This window comes from Babylonia areolata, chromosome 5 (assembly GCF_041734735.1).
Source record: "Babylonia areolata isolate BAREFJ2019XMU chromosome 5, ASM4173473v1, whole genome shotgun sequence".
NCBI classification, from domain to species: Eukaryota; Metazoa; Mollusca; class Gastropoda; order Neogastropoda; family Buccinidae; genus Babylonia; species Babylonia areolata.
Window position 1 is genome coordinate 40,480,723 of NC_134880.1, and position 23,709 is coordinate 40,504,431.

General features: G+C 37.8%; 1 protein-coding gene across 4 annotated transcripts in view; it reads right to left on the reverse strand.

The window, feature by feature from the left end:
* The window catches only part of LOC143282065 (CREB-regulated transcription coactivator 1-like), a 55,453-nt gene that overhangs the window by 16,436 nt on the left and 15,308 nt on the right, over window positions 1–23,709 (reverse strand). For 3 of the 4 annotated variants that reach the window (XM_076587521.1, XM_076587517.1, XM_076587519.1), the window contains 6 exons: window positions 13,467–13,582; window positions 12,033–12,141; window positions 10,785–11,112; window positions 7,465–7,836; window positions 3,507–3,725; window positions 1,613–2,024 (listed from right to left, as the gene is read on the reverse strand). In XM_076587521.1, coding sequence (XP_076443636.1) covers window positions 1,613–2,024; window positions 3,507–3,725; window positions 7,465–7,836; window positions 10,785–11,112; window positions 12,033–12,141; window positions 13,467–13,582 — 1,556 coding nt within the window. Of the gene's footprint in view, window positions 1–1,612; window positions 2,025–3,506; window positions 3,726–7,464; window positions 7,837–10,784; window positions 11,113–12,032; window positions 12,142–13,466; window positions 13,583–19,663; window positions 19,786–23,709 lie in introns of those variants that run through there. The other variant, XM_076587518.1, reaches the window with a different exon arrangement.

Below are 23,709 nucleotides of genomic sequence, written 5' to 3' on the forward strand. Positions count from 1 at the left end.
TTCTTTCCTTTTAACTGTGAAAAAGAAAAATGAGATCATGTCTTCTCACCAGACACAACCTACCTTCCAGCAATTCAGTGGGAAGCAGTTTTTAGAATTTTCGGATTTCTGAACGAACCTTAACAAAATAAAACTGTTAATGATACGGAAATACAGCTTAACTCGGGAGAATTACAACCTATTATTGGTATGACTGAAGATTTTTTTCCATACTATGTTTAAACTAAATTTGGTAATGGCAGTATTTCCAGAGAAAATGGCAATGTTAAAGTTTACCATGGACACACAGACACACACACACAGACAACCAAACACCGGGTTAAAACATACTCACTTTGTTTACACAAGCCAGTCAAAAATGACAACAAAAGGATGGAATGAAGGTAGTGTTATATCTTAAGGAAAAAACAAGAACAAAAAACCTGTAGACATGAGAAACTACGTGATTTTGGCAATAGCTGAGGGCATATATTTTTTTTTACTGTGAGTTGATAAAACTTTACCTGCATGAAAGTTTGTCATCACAAGTCACTGGAAATGATAAAGTTTTCGGCTTTTTACATTCATTACCAGATGTTTCTCTTGCTAAATCAATGTCTTCTCTTTTACCAAGTCCATTAAGTAATTTTCTTCATGTGTACTTTTATCCATTTCAAATATCCACCTTTGATTCTATCCGCCATTACTACCTTGTTTCCCCCAATTCACCAATCACTCCCCCCCCCTCCTCTCCTACCTTTTGAACAATTACATTCAAATGTGAAATATAATACTTTAAAAGAAAATATCTACAATCACCAGTATGTGTGATGGGATATTAAACAAAACTCCCCCTCCAAAGTGAGGCAGGATTCTTGTCTGCTGGTCCTTACTACATTTTACCCTACTCTGCACACTGTAGCACCATCTTTTCATCAAATCTAACACTGGAGACACGACACAGCCCCAGTGATGGTACAGCATGTTCTGCAAGACTGCTGTCCCTTCCTGACCCACAGAGTGTCAACCTGGGCTACAGAGACCACAGTACAGATGGTCCTCAGCTCTGAGGACAGTCTCCGCTGTACTGCCCACTTTATCACAGCCTTCAACACGCCTGTTTATTCAGAACAATTGTTCTTTTATTCAGAGCACCTGACAGAGAACACCACACTTTTCATTGTGGATTTTCTGGTTTTATGTGTGGCCAACATCTGTGATACTGTTCCATGACTTGCATAAGAATACCTGGAACATTTATGTTCTTTTCCCATTTTCTGCTGGTGAAATGGGTTATTCTCAGCGAAGAAGCCACATCCAACTTCAGTGCTTTGATCATCAATTGCTCACAGCCATCAGATGATGTTCCTCTGTGGGGGTGGCTTCAGGCCAGCCAACACTGACGGTTCACTGTGCCATACTGGCCCTGGCAATGGGGTGAAATGGGGCCTAGGGATTTGGGATTATGTTTATTCAGGTACTGAAACCCTCCCATTCATAAATGTATGCAGTCTCATTTAGACCTGGTTTCACCTAAAACAAATTTATTCTCACACAACTTCATTTTTTCACCCACAAACAAAGTCTGTACCACTATGCAACATTAGTGTAAACTGACTGACAAGGGCCTTACCTGTCAGTACAATATCAGGTATCTTGTTGCTGCCAGACGTGGGTACCATTTGAGGCAACTGACCAGGGATGTACCCCTGACCAAGGTCAAGGTCACTCAGCTGAGACAAGCCCTGCAGCATTTCTGCACTAAAGAAGTTGGGCAGGGGCTGCTGCTGAATTTGTTGTTGCTGTTGCTGCTGCTGTTGCTGCTGCTGCTGCTGTTGTTGCTGCTGCTGCTGCTCTTGTTGTTGTTGTTGTTGTTGTTGCTGTTGCTGGGAGGAGAGCTGTTGGAAGTCGATGCTACTGCCCAAGCCCTGCATGACAACCTGGGAGAAGGGCAGCGAGGTGTTCTGGGCCATCATCTGACTAGAACTCATGGTCTCCTTGCTCAGCACCATCTGGGACTCCATGATGGACGTGGGTGTGTTGTCCTGTGGGCAAACCAACACCACCTCATCACTTCTTTGGTATACTTCAGCCTGTGTATTGATATAAACTATACATCTTTCAGACATTGTTACACTTCAATCAGTGTACTGATAAAAACTATACAACTTTTTAGACTGTGGTACACTTCGATCTAAGTACTGATAAAAACTATATACAACTTGTAGATTTTGGTCCTCTTCTATGCGTGTACTGATAAAAACTACAACTTTCAGGCTTAAGTACATTTCAACATGTACTGAGTGTATTGATAAAAACTATACAACTTTTAGACACTTGTACACTTCTGTCTGTGTACTGGGGAAAAAACACTAAATAGTTTCCTGATTTTAATACACTTCATACCGTGTTTTGAAAAAAACTACACAACTTGTAGACTTCAGCACGCTTCTATCTGTGTAATAATAAAAACTAAACTTTTAAGCTCAAAATATGTTTTCCATTTTTCATCTTGATCTCAAAACTGCCATAATCATTTCAAAGAAAGAGATTAATTAAAACCAGGCAAGAAAAGGAAAAGAAATGGAGAGAAACAAAGCTAATTGTTGATCAAACAATGAAATATGTCATTTTAAAAGTGGAAAAAAAATTTTTAAAAGAGGAAATCATTCAAACTGAGAAACATGAAAACCAGTGGGGGGTTTTTCAACAGCTTCAGAGCTTAAAAAAAAAAAAGAGAGAGAGACGCAATTAGCACAAACAACAGTAGATGAAACAAAGTCTAGCTTGTATAATGTTTGGTAAACGTAAATTATCTGTGGAGGTGGAACAAATTTCTTTTCAAAATTATAAACTGTAAAGTTATGTGGCAAAAGTACAACATGGCAAGAAATATTTCTGAATATTATCTGATCAAAAATATTTCTAAGTAACTACCGTAAAGTTTGGGCTGTAAGTCGAGACTTTTTCTCCCAACTTCAATCTCTGCGGCTTATACAATGATGCGGCTTATTTGAGGATTTTAACGATCCCGGGAGTGTCACGTTCTCGTCTATTCTTAGCTGCCCTTCAACTCACCAAAAAGGAAATTTCTGTTCATGAATCTTTGGATAAGATTCAGGTTAGTGTGCTAACTGTTCACGTTTTAAAAATGAAATCCGCACACATTAAAGCCTTCAGATCAGCATTCAGTTCTAACAAGCAGCTTTCAGAAGTTAACATGCCCACATGATTTATCTCAACACTTTTACAATGCCTGGCAGGTCTACATACATTGGCCATGAAGAAAATACCCACAGTATTTACACACTTCATCTGCTTCTTTTGCCACCCATCCTTTTAAATCAAAACAAATATCTCAGATTCAATTCAGTAGCAAGCACCTTGGCTTTGCAGACATCATCTTACACTCCTTAAATCAACCAAAATAATGTCACAATCTTAGGTAATGTTGTCTAACACTCCTAAAAACGTTAACAAAAATTATGTGGTAATCCAGAAGACAGAAACCCTTCATGACCCCTCACCATGTTGAACTGCTCAAACTGGTGCTGTAAAGCACTGGTCTGTTGCTGCTGCTGCTGCTGCTGCTGCACATAGTAGGCATCAGCAAAGGGAGAGCTGTTGAGGTTGGAGGGGGGCGGCAAGCCGGGTGACTGGATCGGGGAGTTGGAGGGGGCCGAGTGAGGGGAGGTGGGGGACTGGCAACCCTCAGCCACACTGTTGCGATACTGGGTCATCGACGGCTGTGAAAAACATCATGCATAAACAAAAATGAAAATAACAAAGTCATTCAAACACAAATCTTGTGACAGTTTTGAAGTGATGGACCAAAAAAGAATAAAGGGTAGTCTTGAAAGATTTGAGACGTTCTTCATTACACATCTTATGACACAGTTTTAAAGTGGTAGGTTATAAAGAATGAAGTGAAGTCTCAGAAAGATAAATATGTTTTTTTATCACAGGTCTTGTCACATAGTTTCAAACTGGTGGACTTTAAAATAACAAAGAGAAGTCTTCAAAAAGTAAAGACATTTTTCATCACAAATCTTGTGACAGTTTCAAAGCAGTGGGCTATAAGGAATAAAGTGCAAGTCTTAAAAAACGATTAAATTATTCATCACAAATCAAATGACATTGTGTTTAAAGTAGTGGACTATAATGAATGAAGCGAGGTCTTACAAAAAAAAATAATAATAACAACATTTCGAAGTGGTGGACTTTAAAAGAAAAAAGAAGTCTTAAAAAAAAAAAGAGATATATTTTTCATCATAAAATTAATCATGTGACACAGTTGCGAAGTTGTGGACAATAAAAGAACAAAGTAAAGTCTTTAAAAAAAAAAAAAATTTTAAGACATTTTTCATCATAACAAATCTTGTGACATCATTTTGAAGTGGGTGCTGTGTGGATTGGATTATTGTTGTCGTCATTACCTTTGATGCAGTGTCTTGTTTCAATTTGTCATGTCTGTTTCTTTGTTGGATCAGCCTACATATTTTAATGGATTATTATGTTGTTTTTTAATGGAACTATTGATATTGTAAAGCGACTGAAGCAAAATTATTTGATCAGGAGCTATGTAAATAAAATTAATATTAATATTATTATTCCCTTAAAAAATTCAGTGATACACTGAGACAGTTTGGTCTTCTACACTATGCAAATTCTAAAACCCAGTATCATATGGGTTTTCTGTGTATACAGTACACATTAAAATAATAAAACGCTCATCATTCTGTGCCAATAAATACACAATCACAAGTGCAAGATCAATGTAGGTCTTCAACTGAAATATATCTTCTTTAAAATAAGAAAAAAAAAGAACAAATCTTTAGAATTAAACAAAAAAGTCTTGTATGTACTTCATTGTACTGTATTCCTATTTGTCACAACAAATTTCTCTGAATGTAAGTAGGGCAGCTCTGCCCAGAGAGTGTGTGTCACTACAGCGCAGGGACACCCAAATTTTTTTTTTCATGTTTTATGCCTGCAAGAGTATTTGTTTTCTCATCAAAGTGTATCTTTCTGCAGAATTTTGCCAGGGTCACCCCTTTTGTTGCCATGGTTTCTTTTAAGTGCTGAAAGTGCATGCTGCACAAAGGACGCTGGTTTATTTGATGAGGAGAAAATACTCTCAAGTGTGTGATTTGATCCTGTATAGGCAGATTCTTTCACTTTCTAGGTGGATGTACTATCAGTTGGCAACCACTCCATCCAACAGAAACCACCTTTTTCAAATGCAAAACAAAAATGCCACACAAATGCATTAATGTATAAAAACATCAACAATGTGAAGTGCAGACGCATAAACTCACACCGATGCATGTGTACCTAGCCCAAAACTTCAGTCACTAAATTAACTTGTCCACACCACCTTTTGTTCATGTAGTCAGAACTACTTAAATACTATTAATAAAAAATTTTTTAAATAATAAAAAAATTAAATAAAAAATTAAAAAAGCCTAGTAAGGAGGAGTAGGGGAGAGGGGGAGGCATTATCACAGTCCAACAGATTATTTGTTCCCCCTCAGCCATCCTTTTCCATCATTCCCTCCCTCCATCCCTTTCTCACAGCACACACTGTCAAGTGCATTATGCAGCCACCAACAATTTCAATCAACCACCATTTTCACCCTTTTCATGCACCCCTCTTCTTGAACACTATGCTTTCAATTCAGCATTATATGATATGAATTTATCGTTTTAAATTTGTAAGTCATACCAGCAATAAACAAAAAAAAAAAGCATCTGTTACAGCAAGTGCATTAAAAACAGACGTTCCAAGGAAGAAACAACTGCAAAAAATGAAACAGCCAAACTATATACAACAATAAGATATGTTATTAAAAAGGCTGAAAATTCTGAAAGCAACAAACCATTAAGAAAAAACGAATAAAGGTTAGCCTGAATGCAGTCACTAAAATTATAAATTGGCTGTTATAGTGTTGAGCTTCAAGTCCAACATACTGTAAAATAAAAACAGGACGAACACTCACAGACAGAATGAAACAAAGAGTGACAGAATTCGGAATAAAATTCAACCATTACAAAAACAAATGTGAATGACTCAGCGTGAGTAATTATCAGAAGTTCTAACACAATACATTGTTGCTATGCTTCTACAAAAAGAATAACAACAGCAACAACAAAAAAGCAGACCATAGCTGCTCAGGAAGTCAAGACAAGAGAGACAAAGCCTTGCATGACTCAAGTGTGCCATTTACTAAACCAAGCACAGTCACTGTCTGGTGTTCTCTTCTCCCTATAAAGGATGAACTGACCAGAATGTCTGCTTTATCCTCCAAGCATTTAATGGTGAATAAACATAATCCACAGAAACAGTATATCTGAACAATGTTTGAATATTCAAGTTTTTACATTGTACTAAACACTGTAATTTCCAGTTGTTGCCATTGCCAAAACCAGCCTCTTGGTAACAATTTTCACTAGACACATCAATAAACACCTCCGATCTGATTCAGTTGTTAACTGCGATATCTTAACATTCTATGTGGCTGCACAAGTGTAGGAAACCAGGGCTGCTCTCAACTTAGGCACAAAATGCATCTTTTTCCTTCTTTTTCTTTCCACACAATCAAGGTTTTGTGATCTGAGCAGTGGAAGTGGAAGAAGGCAGATACCTCTCCCAGTGCCAATGGCCTCATATCTCAAGGCCTCATCAGCTCAGTTTTATGCCATGGTCAGGCATCTGCTGCTCTTTTTTTCACATGGATATGTGGTGTAGCATATATACTTATCAGTCCACACACTTAAGACACCTCCTTCAAACTGAAACAGGTCAATTAAAAAAAAAAAACAAAAAAAAAAAACTTTGGCATTTCATGTAGCCAAACTAATGCAAAAAGAAGCTATATGCACCTGTATTTAGTATGACCCTTTATTCTTCCACTTCTTGCTAAATCTTTCCTTGTTCTATATTTGGCTGTATATGAATACTGAACCATTGAAACAATATGATCCAATCTTGGTAGAATCTATTTTCCAACTTATAATAATGTTAATCTTCAGAATGATCACTTCAAAACTATGCTCATCAGTCTGTTCTGCAATATATAAGCATAACTGGCTTTCAGCAAATATCCACTTCAAAATATTGAAATTACCGCTGAAAAGTTTACTAAGACAGCTGGCATGACCACTCCATAAAATGGTCTTCCTGATACCTGCCATTCTGTCAGGTTTGGTTTTAATATCAACTGTGACTGCAAGGTAAATGCCAGTGTTATAGTCTACCAATTTCGCATACACACACACACACACACACATACACACACACAATCGACTGAATTAAAGACCATTTACAAAGACTCACTTTACTTAAACACACACAAGTCAAAAACCACAAGAGCTGCTCCATGAATTTAACACAAACAAAAAAGACAAAACAAAAACCCACTGAACCATCGAACCACCATCAGACAAGACAACAACAAAAAATAATCAAGGGAGGTAAGAACCCACCTGCTGCTGCTGCTGCTGCTGCTGAGAAAACTCACACGCTGTTATATGCACCTGAGGAAGCCCCTGGGATGACATACCTGCAGGGGGAGAACCCACCTGCCCTCCCTGCCCCACCGAGGTGGAGGCTGGCTGACCACTCTCCGACCCCATCCCCCCCACACCCACCCCACCAACAGCAGGAGACCCCACCCCGCCACTTTTGGCCACCCCGGCTTTGGTAGCCGCCAACTGCTGCTGGTGGGGGTGGTGGTGGTGGGGATGTTGGGGGTGGTAGTGGTGGTGGTGGTGGGAGCCCCTTTGACGCTGTTGGTGCATGTGCAACATGTACTGTTGGGCGATGCGGGGGTCCAAAGGCAATCTACTGGGGTCCACCTACAAACCAAAGGGCGGGACACTCACGACACGTGGGAGAGAGAAACAAAACCAAATACAGTTCACTACCAAAGCAGAGGAGGGAAAAAAAATTAATAGATAAATAAATAACCAGGAAGCACATATTGCTGAGCCACAGCACTGTAAACCTGCAAGCAAACCTTGGTTTTAAAAAAGAAACTAATCAAAACAAAGCTGCTGTTGTTGTTTTTTAAACAAAAGGCAAAAAAACAAAATTAAAATCAAACACTAATCAAACAAAAATAAAAATATGCATTAAGTCTAACTTTCTCATGATTCACAATATGCTGCTATTTTTTGTAATTTGCCCTCTCCTATTTGACGTTTATTTTAAACACCACCTCAGATTTAATACTGACTGTATTACTTCATCTTGAAACAGGTTCATAAGGTTATATCGTTTGATTATCCTAGACAACTGCTGATCTAACAATACAGAAAGGGGTGTTGTCACAAAAAACATTGACAGTAACAGACTTAGGTTAAAGGTTAAAGCACCCATCGCCTTTTATGGCCATCAAGGCAGTGCATTCATATTCACTGTGTCTAGGGCTCGGCTTAGTAAGGTAGGGTCCATTCCTCTCCCTCTGCTGTTTTAACTTTTGACAACTCAAGTCAGGTACCCATTCACACACCTGGGTGGGGTGAGTAAAATCAGGAGTAAGGTGCCTTTCCCGATCGACACAATATCATGATACTGACACTGAAGTATCACTGGTGAACACTGGAGTAGAAGTCCAAGGCTTAACACATTCTACCATGGTGCCTACTTGTCAACTATTGTGCAAAGAAATATCCAGCAAAAGGCTGATCTGTTTACTCTGTTCGTACAAGCCAGACAGCTCCACAACACCAGGAATGAATCCAGATCTCCAAAACATTTTTAAAAAGGGAGGATGGGGGGTGTGGGGTGGGGGGGGGGGGCAAGAACTAAACCAAAGTATCTGGTTTGCTTCTTTGTGAAGCAAGACAAATTTAAATCAATAAATAAACAATGAGAGAAACTGAAATGACTCTTTGCTTCCAAACAATTTTAAGCAGTTCTGTAATGTGAAAACAACATTACAAATATATTACAAAATGTATCTAATTCACTTGGTCCAATGATCTTGTTTTATACCAATTTCTTCTTTTCTTTTCATTAACTTGCTCTTTTTCTCTTGTACTGCCTGTTACTGCTAAGTTTTCATTAATATAAACTCCAACTTATCAATGGGAACCAAACTTCAATTTATACATCTCCATCATTCAATTCACTGTTTACATTATTCAGAAAGCATACTCCAAAGTTGTGGGGTACAATGTCAAAGTTCAGGAAGAGTATATCACCTTGTCATTTATAAACTGCTTCAACTTTTCCTTCAAAATTAACTTCTGAAAAGTAATTACATGTGCCAACCAAGCACCCAGCAGAGGTAGTTCCAGGACTTTAAATGACATGCTCCGATTCAGAATGGGAAACAGACCTTATGGCAAAAAATTAAAATTTTAAAAATATATAAAATCTGACAAATTTTTTAAATCAGATTTCTAGAACTTTAAAAGAATAACCTAAATACAAAAAAAAAACCACCACTTAATATTACTAATATAAAATTCTTAAAAATCTAGAGGAAGAAAAAAAAGTACCTTGAATAAAGCATCTCAGATCTTCTCATCTACCAAATGTTGTCTGCATAGCATACAAGCCACTACCGAATACCATCTTATACAAGTCCACTCTACAGCACAATGAATAGCATTCATCAACTCACAACAGACAAGCAGATTTAGATCTTGGGTTGGAAAACCACAAGGATTTGAGTCTTTTTTTTTTTTCTCAGGCACCGGTTTTTGTTGTTTTTGTTTGTTTTTGTCAATTGTTTTTCAACTTGTTACACTGCACTATTTTTTGTTTATTTATTAGTTCTTTACCTTTTTATTTTACACTGCATCCCTCACAATATCAACCAACAAAAAACAACTGAACCACAAACAAAACGCCAAACTTTCTATAGGGGACGGCAGGGAACAACATGCTTTTTAAGAGGCTTGGAGCACAGTGTCAGATGTTATGCATTTGTTTCAAACTTTTTTTTCTCTTCATTGCCGTAATTGAGACAGAAATATATTCAGAGTGATAGCTGGAAGATGCTAAAGAGGTTCGAGTTTGGATAGAAAATATTGGGATGTTTCCAGCTTAGAGACGAATAAAAAAAAAATTCCAATTTTTTTTTAAAAAACAGTACTGACTATGAAAGCCTTCAGTTTGAAAATAAATAAAAGAAGAAATATTAAATTGCCATTATCTGAATTAACTACAACTAAAGAATACAGAAAATATACTATTATTAATTTCCACCAAAACGAAAAATACAACAGGAAATGTTTCAAACAAATCCAGACAAAATAACTTTCATTTGGGAGGGGGCAAAAAAGTCGAAATCTGGATTTTAAGCAGTTTAGTGTGTTCATTATGTATATTCTCTACCTCTCTTCCATGGGATGGTAGTGGGGAGGGTGGGGGGATGACAATTGTACGGGACAGATTTAACATGTAAAGAACTAGTTGTACCATGTAGCTGTACATACTAACATTGAACAATTCACAAATTCATGCACAGATGTAGCTTGTACATGCACACACAGACCTATGTATCTAAATCTACAAACACACACACACAAACTGTTTTATTTACAAAATTATTTTTCACTCACAACTCTTTAATACACTCCACAAAAACAACATGCTCAACAGCAAATCCGACAAAAACAGACAAGTACAGGTTTCAGTAATTAAAAAAAAAAAAAAAATCAGTCTCAGACAAAGCAGAAATCTACATACTTTGCCTAGTTCTCTATTACTGCCAAACTCTGGTTGTAAATCTAGCAAATACACACATACACACACACAAATGCAAGCACACAGACACACAGAGAAAACTCACTGGTGGTGACAGTGGAACCTGCATCTGCTGTGTGCCATTGTTGAGCACAAGAGGAGATGGGACTTGCTGCATGTGCCGACGGCGCTGGGCCGGGGACTGCTGACTCTGGGCCGGGGGGTGCATGGCCATGTGGTGGTGGGGGGAAGTGGGGGACAGGCTGGAGGGGGACCCGTTGCCCCCGTACCCCCCACCCCCACCGTCCTCAGGGTCCACAGGGGTGGTGAGGGGGGAGGGGAAGTGCAGCACAGTCAGATCAGGCAGGGAGCCAGTGTTGTTGGAGACAGGAATGTGTGAGCACATCTGATCTTGTTCTTGAGATGGGTAGATGCTGCGGGGGGGAAAAAATCATAGAATCATACCTACATCTATAATCTATGCATATCACTGCAAAAATGTCATTAACACTGCTTGTTGTGTTGTTGTTTTTCTCCACAGGGTTCTCACACTACACTATTTAACAAAATTACAATCTTTCTTCAAACTTTCAAATAACATCCTTAATCCCAAATTCCAAGATACGGTTTCAATGCAAACTCACTGATCAGAAGGAACAAAGGTAAGTGATGCCCAAGTAAAGGGAACTAACTTATACTTCCGTCAGAAACTAGAAGTGCTTAAAAATCCTTGCTTATTGCACATAATGCTGTATGAAGTACTTTAACCAAAGGAAAATAATTACAATGAATCTTCTGAAGTTGTATGAACATACTGAATCAAAACAGAAAACATGCAAGAAATAAATGCATGCTCATTTTTCACTGCTGACATTATCAAATATACAAATTCAAAAAATGTACCATTATAAAATACTGCTGAGTCAATCATCTTTCCACACAACCAGATGCAATAAACATCTCAAAAGTAAAATATTTTTCATCAAATCATATCAAATCAGTCAAACTAAAAAACAGAAATGATCTGTAACACTCATATTGCTGGGGTTTTTGAATTGGATGAAGACAGCAATTATTATACTTGTTAGCCTGATACAGCATTAGGCTGTATTCAGGGCTCGCACTTGGATGACAGACAACAGTTGGTAGCTTGCTGACAGCTCCACATGCAGTAATTCCCAAAACAGCTTAGGGAAAACACATATATTCTTCGGTCAGGCTGGTTTTTTGGTCATTTTTTCTTCAACCACCAAGGGAAAAATACAGCTCCCTCCAAATTAAAGAAGCAAAAAACAAAAAAAAACAAAAAAAAAAAAAAGAACACACACACACACACACACTCTCTCTCTCTCACTTGATATTTGGGACTTCACAGGACTTAGGTCGGGAAGATGCCACCATTTTCTTGGGGTCCCCCCAGTACCCTTTCATCTCTGGGGAATCCTCACCCACCATCTCCATGACTGAAAAATATTATCAAATAGGGAGACATAGGTTCAGTGCCATCACCATCAAAATGAAAGAAGACGGCAGTGTAACAGATTCAAAACAAACCAAATACAGTGTAATACATTCGCAACAAACCAAACACAATGTAAGCACAACACACACACCCTCTTCTTCACCCCCCCCCCGCCCCCCCATGTAAAGGGTGGAGATTTTTCCAATCTCCCAGGTCAACATATATGCAGACCTGCCAGTGCCTGAACCCCCTTCATGTGTATACACACGCAGAAGATCAAATACGCACGTTGAAGATCCTGTAAACCATGTCAGCGTTCGGTGGGTTATGGAAACAACAACATACCCAGCATGCACACCCCTGAAAATGGAGTATGGCTGCCTACATGGCGGAATAAATAAACAAAACGGTTATAAAATGTTAAATGTTATGTTTGTCTGAGTGTGTATGTTTGCGTGCCTGAAATCTGACTGAATGGCACAGGAAATGAATGATGAGTGCCCAATGGCAGCTGTCAGTCAGCTCTACCTCGGTAGGCAGCCTGTTGTGTAAATGACCCCATGTTTGTAAAGCGCTTAGAGCTTGGTCTCTGACTGAAGATAGGCGCTATAAAAGAATCCATATCAATCAATCAAAAATCCCCTGGCAACGGAAAGCACTCTTTTTTTTTTCTTCTTTTTTTTTATAATTACATAACTCCCTGGCAACTAGCAGGTTAATCACGTCTAAAATTGAGTCAAGAAACATTCATTTTAACCCAGACTTATTGATACTACCAAACAAACACACAAAGCAAGTCTCAGACCTAGTGAATCAAATGATTCTGGGGTTAATCACTGAAGTGACTGTAATTTCATGGTAAGTAATTATGCAGTTAATACTGAGAAATAGTAACTACTGTCCTCTCTCTCTCTTACAAAGAAGAATATGAGCAACAGTAAGATTTCTCAATAAATAAAATACATAAATAAATAAATAAACAAAGACACAAGCAAGATAATTCTTACTTTCTATAATGAATAAATAAAAAGCATGAATTGTGGTATGTCAGTGAATAAGGAACACTCTGTGTGTGTGTGTCTGTGTGTGTGTGTGTGTGTGTGTGTGTACATGCATGTGGTGTTTCCTTGCAAATCAACCACTTTGTCCGAACATGTAACTAAAAAAAACTGTCTTAAAAGAGCACTATGTATGACAAATTCGGTAGGAATGCTTTGTCTATACTATGTTCTTTCTTAGGTTGTCTTCTTGAGTCCTCTTCATGAAAAATCGGTAAAAAGAGATTTTTTTAATTCTTAAAGACAAAAAAAGGAGGATAAATCTTACTTCGTCTGTGAGTGGGTGGTGTGGTGGGTGAATGTCCGTACAGGTCCCCGGCGTTGGTGGCAGTAGCTGGTGCAGGACCCATAGCACTGGTGTGCAGAGCCGAGTCAGAATGTGTCCTGAAACCACACAGACACACAGCAAACCTTTATATCATCAATCAACTTTCATAATCTCACTTGTGATATAATCTCACTTGTGACACTCAGTAAACATAAAGATCAAATAACACATCAAGTTTACTGTGAAAACACATGACCAACAATGAAAACTTTGTGAAGGGGCTAAAAAAATATAAAAAAGGTGAAAACTTTGGCAGTGAAACCACTTTCTCCCTACATATTTCTTTCTTTCTTTCTTTTTTTTCCTCACTGCCTCATTGCAGTGAAAGCTGTGGGAGAAAAGAAAAGAAGAAGAGAATCAACCACCATGAAAAAAAAAGCACACGGCTGCAAAGAAACTTCTTTTTTCTCTCTTTCTGTTACCTTCTTTACCCTAAACCCTCTACTATAACCATCACTTCTGCTTCTTCTTTTTTTGCTTTTTTTTGGGGGGTAGAGGGGGGTGGGAGGTGGCAAGGGGTGTATGTGTAGGCCTCAGACGCTTGCATTCCATAGAGTATGCTGTCCTTCCAGGATGTTTCCAACCCATTAAACGCTTCATGGGTAATCCATCTCACAGCCCACAAGGCAGCAGTCAACACATAACCAGGTGTTACCAAACCAACGAATGCAAAGAGACCCTCTAATACTTGCAGCTATCGAACTGGATCATCACATTTAGTGTACAGCTGTGCCTTGACTCAAACTTAATATAACAAATGCAAGTGATGCTAAGTTTTCAGCATGTACTGACTGCTGACCATTGGAAAACTGCAATCATATAATTTCAGGTTCAGTGGCAAGATATCCATCCACACAAACACTACTGATATAATTTAAATGATTAAGAAATAACTGCACAATTCAGAAAGGAGGGGGTGGGGGCGTGGGGGCGTGGGGGGAATCCATCACATCATTCATTCACATCATTCTGTTTACATTCTGCAGACAGAGAGATCTGAAAGGCTAAAGGAACTGGTCATATCATTTCAGCAATATCGTTGCCAATCTGGATGACACTAACCTGCATGATCCCCATCTTTGACATTACCTAACACAATGAAAAAAAACTGTATGCATTGGCGGGATTCACTGTGCCAAACTATCTTTCAGTAATCAAAAGGACTGGATAAAACAAAACTTTATTTGAACACTCTCAACTTTGCTCTTAATAGGGAAGTAGTGCAAATCCATGTCCATCGGATTTTCATCGGGATTCCCTGTATATTTTTTAGCGAGAACCGTGTGCACATGTGCATCTCCATTGCCATGAAGAAAGGCAGTACACATCCAGAAACCCCCATGATGTCATATGACCTTTTTTGTCACTCTGCAAGCGATGAACTGTTCCCAACGAAAGCGTGTGCACTATCTCCCTATTATCTGCAACACAGACACACCAACACACATACAGACACAAACACACACCAACAGACACACACTGAAATCACGGTAAATTTGTCTTCTTCTTTTTATTTTTTATTATTTCTTTTAATTATAACAGCCACTTTAAATAATGGTGGGCCTGTTAACGTATCTAAGTATATGAAATAAAATTTTAAAAATACAAAAGACTGTTCCTTACCCTTCCATCCTAACCATGTTTTCTCACCAAATAAAGTGTAATTGTTGAACCAGAATTAGAACAGCTTAGTCACTTCCTAGAAAATCTCTATATTGGAAGGTATGACAGTACACTTTCATGTTCATGTGTGAAATGTTGTTTACTGAAGTACTATTTATTACTACTACCCCTGAGGGCATCTTGCATGTAGCTATTTCACCACTGTTATCATTAAAATTAGGCAACAAAATGTACAATGAGGGGAAACACAAAGACATTTTTGCATATTTTTTGTTCCTAATACGACAAGCAAAGCAATTTATACATTATTCCAAAATTACTGCACATAAACATGTCATGGCAACTTCATACAAATACAATACTCTCTCAGACTGTACACATGAAGAGACAATGACATCATCATCAGTCCACCCCCCACACACCCCCACCCTATCCCCCCTCTCCTTCTTCCTTCCTCCCCTCACATGCCTAAATTCCCTCACCTTTCCGTCAAAGAGTTCCCAACCCCATCCCACTTCTTCCAAAAATAAGCCTGCACTCATATGACAGACAACCACCCCCTTCAGATATGACAGATCTAACACCATCTTCAGATGTTTTCGAAGAGACTTTCTTTTTTCTTCTTTCATTAAAAAAAAAAAAAAAAAAAAATTCCCCATCCCACCTCCTACTCAATGAACATAGGGCATTGTGAGCCACAAGGGGCAGTAGTGACAGGTATGAAAAGATGTGCACCTGAACACTCCCAGTGTGTCCTGTAAGCAAGGCCAAGCCTACAGGGCAAAGACAACCTAGGTCAGGAGACACAACCTGTAAATTGGATGAACCCATCAAATCTTCACACTGGCTCATTTGTTATCCTTGTACATATATACAAAAGTTGTCTGTAACACGCAGTGCATGTGCCTGCTGAATGTGAAGGTTCTCTCTCTCTCTCTCTCTCTCTCTCTCACACACACACACACACACACACACACACAAACGCTAACACCCTTCCCCCTTTTTTCTCTCCTCACGTTCTTCCTTCTTTCCCACCCTCTCTCTACAAGGAACAATGACAAGGGTAACCACTGAAAAGTGAAAAGCACCAAAAAATAGAGACAGTGAAAATATGGCTACATGAAGCCACAACTCCACCTGAACACATTTACATTCATCATGAAATACACTTAACATTACTGCAAATAACCAAATGAGCAAAATCTTGGGAGGGTAGGGACAGGGGAGGGGGTTCAATAAAATCCTGAGGCAAAACAGTAGGGCAACAGGAGTAAGGTTACAATGGTTCTGTTGACAATGTGTTATTACAAACACAGATATGAAACGCCAATTCAGGACTAGTCCGGATTATTTGATAAAATCCATAATCAACATTAACAGATATCAAATGCACTCTTTATTACAAGATCAGTCTGCAAGGAATTAATATATCATTAGATTTTTCACACACACACACACACCCGCCCACCCATGTGTGTGTGTGTGTGTGTCTGTGTTTGTATGTATATTTTTTGTATGTATATATGTATGTATAAAATTATCTTTTTTTTTCTTTTTTTTTTAAACAACTCTGAACTGAATCCCTACCACCCCAAATCTTTTCAAAGACCGAACATTGATCAAAATGTGAATGGTACTGCAACTCTGTAAATGTGACATGTGCATAAATTAAATAGTGCATGAAATCAACACCTGCAGACATATCAATATCTACATTATCCTCTGTTAAGCAAAACTACAAGCAATACTTAAATAAAAAAAATAAAATTAAAAAAAACCACCACCACCAATGAACCAAAATGTTATTAACATGTATAAAATGACCTGCACATATATAGTCGGTCTAGCAGGGATGTGATTTTGTCAGCTGCTAAGCAACCAATGGCTGGCTGGCAAGAATGACAGCAGAACCCGAGTCTTTTTTCATCCGTGATGATTTCTGACTTGCATCATTTAGAAGACAAAAATGTTGCACGAAAACACTGCATGTTCACTTCAGTTCTGATAATCCTCACCAACTGTCCATTCCATTTCAAATTACAGACTGCATAATCTGAAAGCGTATTACAAACAGATCTTTGCTAACATCACCTCATAAGTATCTTTTTGAACAGAATTAGGCAGATGAACTGAGCTGTTCAATCAAACTATTTTACACTTAAAACCATTTCTTCATCTTCTTTTTTTTTTTTTTTTTAACCTTCATCTTACAGAACAGAAGTAAGCAGATGAACAAAGCTGTTCACTCAAATTATTTTACACTTAAAAACATTTCAGTTTTTAACCTTTATCTCACTGAAGAGAAGTATGCAGATGAACAGAGTTGTTCAATCAAAAATATCTTGCACTAAAAACCATTTCAGTTTTTAACCTTTATCTCACTGAACAGAAGTAAGCAGATTAACAGAGTTGTTCATCATCAAAAGTATTGTACTCTTAAAACCATTTCAGTTTTTAACTTCTATCTTACTGAACAGAAGAAAGCAGATGACCATAGTAGTTCAATCAAAAGTATTTTACACTTAAAACCATTTCAGTGTTTAACCTTTTTGACAGTTCTTTAAAACAAACATATAAACGCCCAAACCAAAGACATGAGGGATGGGATGGGAATGAAAATGGGGAAAAAAGTAATATGAAAGGAAAGGAAAGAGGAAAGGAACAACAGGGAGGACTGCACTGTCTTCATTAATTTCTCCTCTCCAACAGTTCTCTTGTGTGAGCTGTTTATTGCTTTAATTCTCCAGTTCACCAATTTGCTGTCACTACTCTTACAACTAAAACCATCATCATCATACAATAATGGTAATGATATAAAAAAAATTATATAAACAAAGATACAGATAATCATCATCATCATCATCATCATCATCATTATGACAATGATGATGATGATAGCAACAAAGTAAATCAATCAAGGAAATCAATAAATACATAAGTACAAAAAGAAAATAAACTTGAAAAAAAGAAAAGCTGTCAACCATCTTGATTTCTCCCTGTACTTAATGTCTTTTATCATTTTTATGCCTACATTATATTGAATGCAATGATAAAGGTACCACAGAGCTGTGTACAGTAAAGAAAAGAAAGGGATAGCTGCACAGTAATTCATGAAAAGATGCCTGATAGTAAAGATGGACAGAAACAGATAGACAGAGACAGAATAACCTCAGAAATCAAACTATCTATACAAAAATTCTCACTTATTCTGTTTGTGTTAAATTGTTTTATGTATCTATGTTTTTCATATGTGAGTAAATCTAACAGAAATCCTACAAAAAAAATACAAAAAAAACTGAAGAGGTGGTGGTTGTATCAATGAAAGTATGTGCGGTATAATGTGACAGTGTGTGTGTTTGTGAGAAAGACAGGAAGACAAAGAGACATTGAGTAGAAATGAGAGAGCAGCAGACAGACTGTATGATATTAAACATATCCATGGGTGCTGATATCTCTGCAGAGATACATGGAATGCATGCACAATACACCTAATCTATGTATGCTTATGTGCATGTGTGCGTATGTGTATGTGTGTATGTTCACACATGTACACATCTCTCCATGTATTTGTTTATGGATGTGACTGCCTACATAATACATGAATACTGAATACATGAAGATTATGCTGATTAAACACAACAAAATATTCAAAGAGAATTTTGAAAATAAATCAGAACACCACAAAAGAAAAGAACAGACAATTTTTTTTAATCTGTACTGTAAATATTTCAAAATATGTCTCAAAACACTCACAACCAATGGACTCTCATAGAGTCTCACTACCCCCAATCACCCTTTTCTCAAGAGCACATAATACATCAATCATTTCATTAAAACTGTGGGACAAAATTCAATGGTAATGTCAGCATAGTTTGCACAGGAAGCGATTTGGAAATGAGGACGGGGCATAAAAGGGGCAGGCAGGAGATAAAAATGACACGTCCACACAAGACAGTCTTTCCCAGAGAAGCCCGGCCACGCCACACCAAACCAGACAAAGACAAGACGTGTGTGGGCATCCACCAATGAAAGACATGTCCAGACAGGCGTAAACGGCACCTCACAGAACCCTCACTTCAATACACACAGATGAAAAGAAACCGATGGAGCGGAACAAGAGGGAAGGGTAAGGAACGGGCAAAAAGGTGGTGGTGGAGGCAAAGGAGAGGGAAGGGGCAGACGCAGTAAATGATTTCTCAAACCTAGGAAATGAATTCAAAACAGATGTCTTCCAGCACACACACACACACACGCACACACACACACACACACACACACACACACAAACACACACAGAGCATGGGAGTTGCTGACATAATTCCCATGTCACTTTTCCCTCTGCCACACACAAAAAAGAGGGAGAACTGAATAAAAATAAAATAAAATAAGAGGTGAAGAAGACTAAAGAAGGGGCAAGCAGCAATGGCAGAAGAAGGCTTTTGCATACAAAAAAGGATTGGGTCCTTAGGATTAGATGAACCAGAAGCTGATACTCTGAAAAGTAATCACCTCACCTATACAGGCGTGATCTACGCCCACCACAACACACAGGGTAACCCAACATTAGCCTGTGGTGAACACATAGGAATACATGGTGACAATTTCACAGCCTACTAGTCTGTAGTTGTACAACATACAGAAGCACAAAGTCTAATTTGAAGCAACATTACAAATGTGCTGTAAATTGTTAAACTTTTATTATGGAGAGGATTTTTTTTCCTAAACACACTTTCACTCAAATCAAACATTCTGATTACCATACTCTGACACGCTTCAATCACACCACATCATACACAAACCAGAAGATGCTGATGAGCATGGCACTCACACATTCCAGCAGAGGGCACTATTTTCATTCTCTCTGAAGCCAATATGACTCGTAACACTTGTCTTTAAAAAATATTTTTAAAAAGGCAGAACGTCAATACTGTATTTTTCCTTCCTTTCATTTCTGACAACCTATTTTTCTAATCTATCATACAAGGCTGGCTATACCCAGATTTATTACACACTGGCAACTTATCAATCAATCTCCCACAAATCTAAAGGCAGCAGCTGTGAGAAGAGGTGCTGATGAAAAATCTTAATGAAAGTGAACTGCAGCAATGTTCTCTTTTCCTGTCTTCTTTTCTATACATGTTTTCTTATTTCCCCCAACATTAACCCATTCAATCCTGGCGAGTTTACAACCTCGGCAGGCCTCCATGCCATACTGATGCAGGAAAAAAGCAGAAAATGTACTGTTTCTTCTCCAAATTACATGTAGACACGAACCAGAAATACTGCAGAAGTTAGTTCCTTTTCCTTACCGTTTATGCATATGTAGGAATGTGAAAAACAGTTTAAATTAGTCAAATTTTGACGCCAGGGCAATGCTCATTCGCAGGGTTGAATGAGTGAAGACAGGCAGACAGCCAGGCATGATTGATCAGTATCTCCCTAACTACATGCCACCCAAATCAATTTTCCTTTCCTGTCCCATTTCACTCCCCACACAACCTTCCCTTCGTCCTCTCTTACTCACCCTTTTTTTTTCCTGTCTTTCTATTTTCTGTTCAAAATGTAGCATACATTTTTTTTCCACATTTTGTGGATACACACACACGTACATGCTCACGAATATGTGTAAACAAACACAGCAATGTTTATGCATGTGTAGCTGCTTTCAAGTTTGTTCGCATCAGATACTATATGTTCTTAATTAAGTTAATACATTATTCATAATGCAAAATGTCACATATGGGGACTGATAAAGTGGTATCGTAATTGAATACAAGTGTTTATCCCAAAAGTGATATTGCACTGTGTACAAGTATGAAGCAACAAAAACAAAAGTAATGAACACCGGAAAAAAGGATAAAAGAGCTAAAACGTTTTTTTAATGAGAAAGAACAGTGCAAGTATATCCAATACAACAAATAAACACTGATAATCCCACTTCTTGTCTTGTTACAGTTAACAAAACTTTTAAAGGATGTGCTTTTCCCTTGACACTGAAATACATAACAATTGGAAAAAAAAACATTTCAGGAAAAAGTAAAAAGTACACTTTCATATATATCTAATTATCAAATGAATCAGAAAAGAAACACAATGTAACACAATTCCACTTATTTTAGTTATGAAAATGTATGGTTAACATACAATCTTTTTCTTCACAATTCCATAAGGCAAGTTAATATCTAGATTTTTTTTAAAGTATATTTTTGGTGTTAAAACTGTATTGATATAAATATGTACAAGGATTCTCTTTTTACCATTCCTATCTTCCTCTCCCCCTTCCATCTAACATAAACATCAAATGGCTGAGTGATGTAGACGAAGGGCAGGTTTTGTTCCCTTACTCAGATAAAAGTGCTGCACAGATCAGCCTTACCTGCTCTTGAGCACACTATCTAGATTTCAGCTTGAGTTTCCAGGTATGAACACTCTCCAAATTAAGTGTAATTAGCATGTATCACTAATCAGCCAAAGACCTACTGGCCACCACTGCCGATTCATGCAACAAAATCCCATGGAGGTCTACATTCTGAGGTCATTTTCTCCTTTTGTGAAGGATGAAGCCTTAGAAAGTTCAACCAGTCATGAACTATGTTACTCTGAGGTCAAGGCCAAACTCAAAGCCTAATTTCATTGGCCAATTATCACATGCATCAATCAACAGAAACAGCTGAGTACAAATGCCTGTACATAAACAAATTATCATCTTCCAACTCCCCTCCTTCCATACCTTAACTCACACTTTTAACAAATTATACCTTTTCTCTCTGTGCGTGCATGCGTGTGTGCGTGCATGTGTGTGTGTGTGCGTGCGTGTGTGTGTGAGAAAGAGTAAGAGTGTGTATGTGTGTATGTCTGTGAGTGTGTGTGTTTTCATGACATGATAATGGGCCATATACACCACTTTAAAAATTAAACATGGTTCACAATGTGAATTTTATTGAAATATTAACAAGAGGGCATCAAACTTGAGTATATTTAAAGTACGTAGTTGTACTTGGAAATATATATGGTTATATTTGTTATACATGTTTAACAGTAGTAGTTGGAAATACTGATACAGATCACACAGCCACCCCTCTCTCCCTCCACAATTTCTTCCACAAACACACACACACCCACACACTTTACGTGAATGTTAAACTGTTCACACAACACATTCCCACCTAAAACAAAATTCCCCACCCCTCTTTTCACTCAAGCTGCACAGATCTGTTAACATGCTGGTGGTCACTCCTCTTGCCCTGAAAACCTAACTGTGCCCAAGTGAACATTTGCCCAAGTGAACATCTGCCCCAGTCTATAATTATCCACACTGATAATCTCATCAACTGACAAATACTGAAATAGTTATTATGGTCATCACCTGATAAAAAAAAACAAGAGAGGCAAGGCCTTCAAGACTCACTTGTGATACACTTAAAAAAAAAAATTTTTTTAATCTACTCGTTAAAATGTGTTCTGTATTTGTTATTATAAAGCTTCGGGTTAAAAGAAAAAGAAAGAAAAAAAAAGTCCTAATGGCAGATTCGAACCCCACGTGTTCAGATGAGAAGAAACTGTCTTATCCATTACACTATAGTGGCTCCTTAACTGACGTTCAAAAATATAATATTTAAACATGCTTTTTTTAAAGGGCGATAAATCGATTGCGGTATTCGCAGTGAGAACCCTGTTCAAATCATATTATTCTGGTGTATCTTGGGCATTCAAAAAATCTTTAAGGACAATTAAAAATTCTTTTAAGTCCAAGGTAAAGGAGACGTGGCACGGCAATCACACTGCAACATTTAGCAGTTTTCTCTGGATCTAGATAGATGTACAAGTTTAGTTACACCTGGTTGACACGGTCGATTCAATTTCTCTTTTATGTTCATTCTAGTTTTATAGTTTTAAAGTTGATATGAAAATTTAGTATTTTGTTAAACTAATAACATGTAGAGCCAAGTACAGGTACTTCTAAACGTTGTATGAAGTGAAAAGGACTTCATTTTGAGAAAAGTCAAGACTGGAAATTTTTGCGTTTCATCAATTCAAGGGTATTAACTCTCATGGTTTATTATTTTTAACTGTGAATTCCGACTGATTCATGGATATCTTTTTGGCAGTTTGGGGCATAATCCAGTAAGTGATGAGGCGTTCACATATCTTTCTCTGATTAAATATTTAACAGTCTCCTTCTCCAACTTTTCATCACATGTTATCGTGTATTGTTGATTGAATATAGGATTGAACGGGCAGGTCAACAACTTGAAACAAAATGGCGTCGTTCACGTTCGCGAAGAATATGTGCACGCGCTTTGAATATCTATAAATATGTGTACGCAACTGATTTTTTCCCATGACCTTCAGGGCTCAGCCAATAGATCTATAAAGTCCACTCACTGTATTGATTTTAGTATTTTCCGAAAAAGACCAATGGGGCGAATGAACATAGTGAAAGCCCTGTACACTGAGAGTAAAATACACAAGCTTTTTATGTACTGAGTATAATTTCAAAATGTAATGTTTAAGATGAGAAAGATCAGTTTAAAGCAAATTAAGTCCCCTAGCATTAATT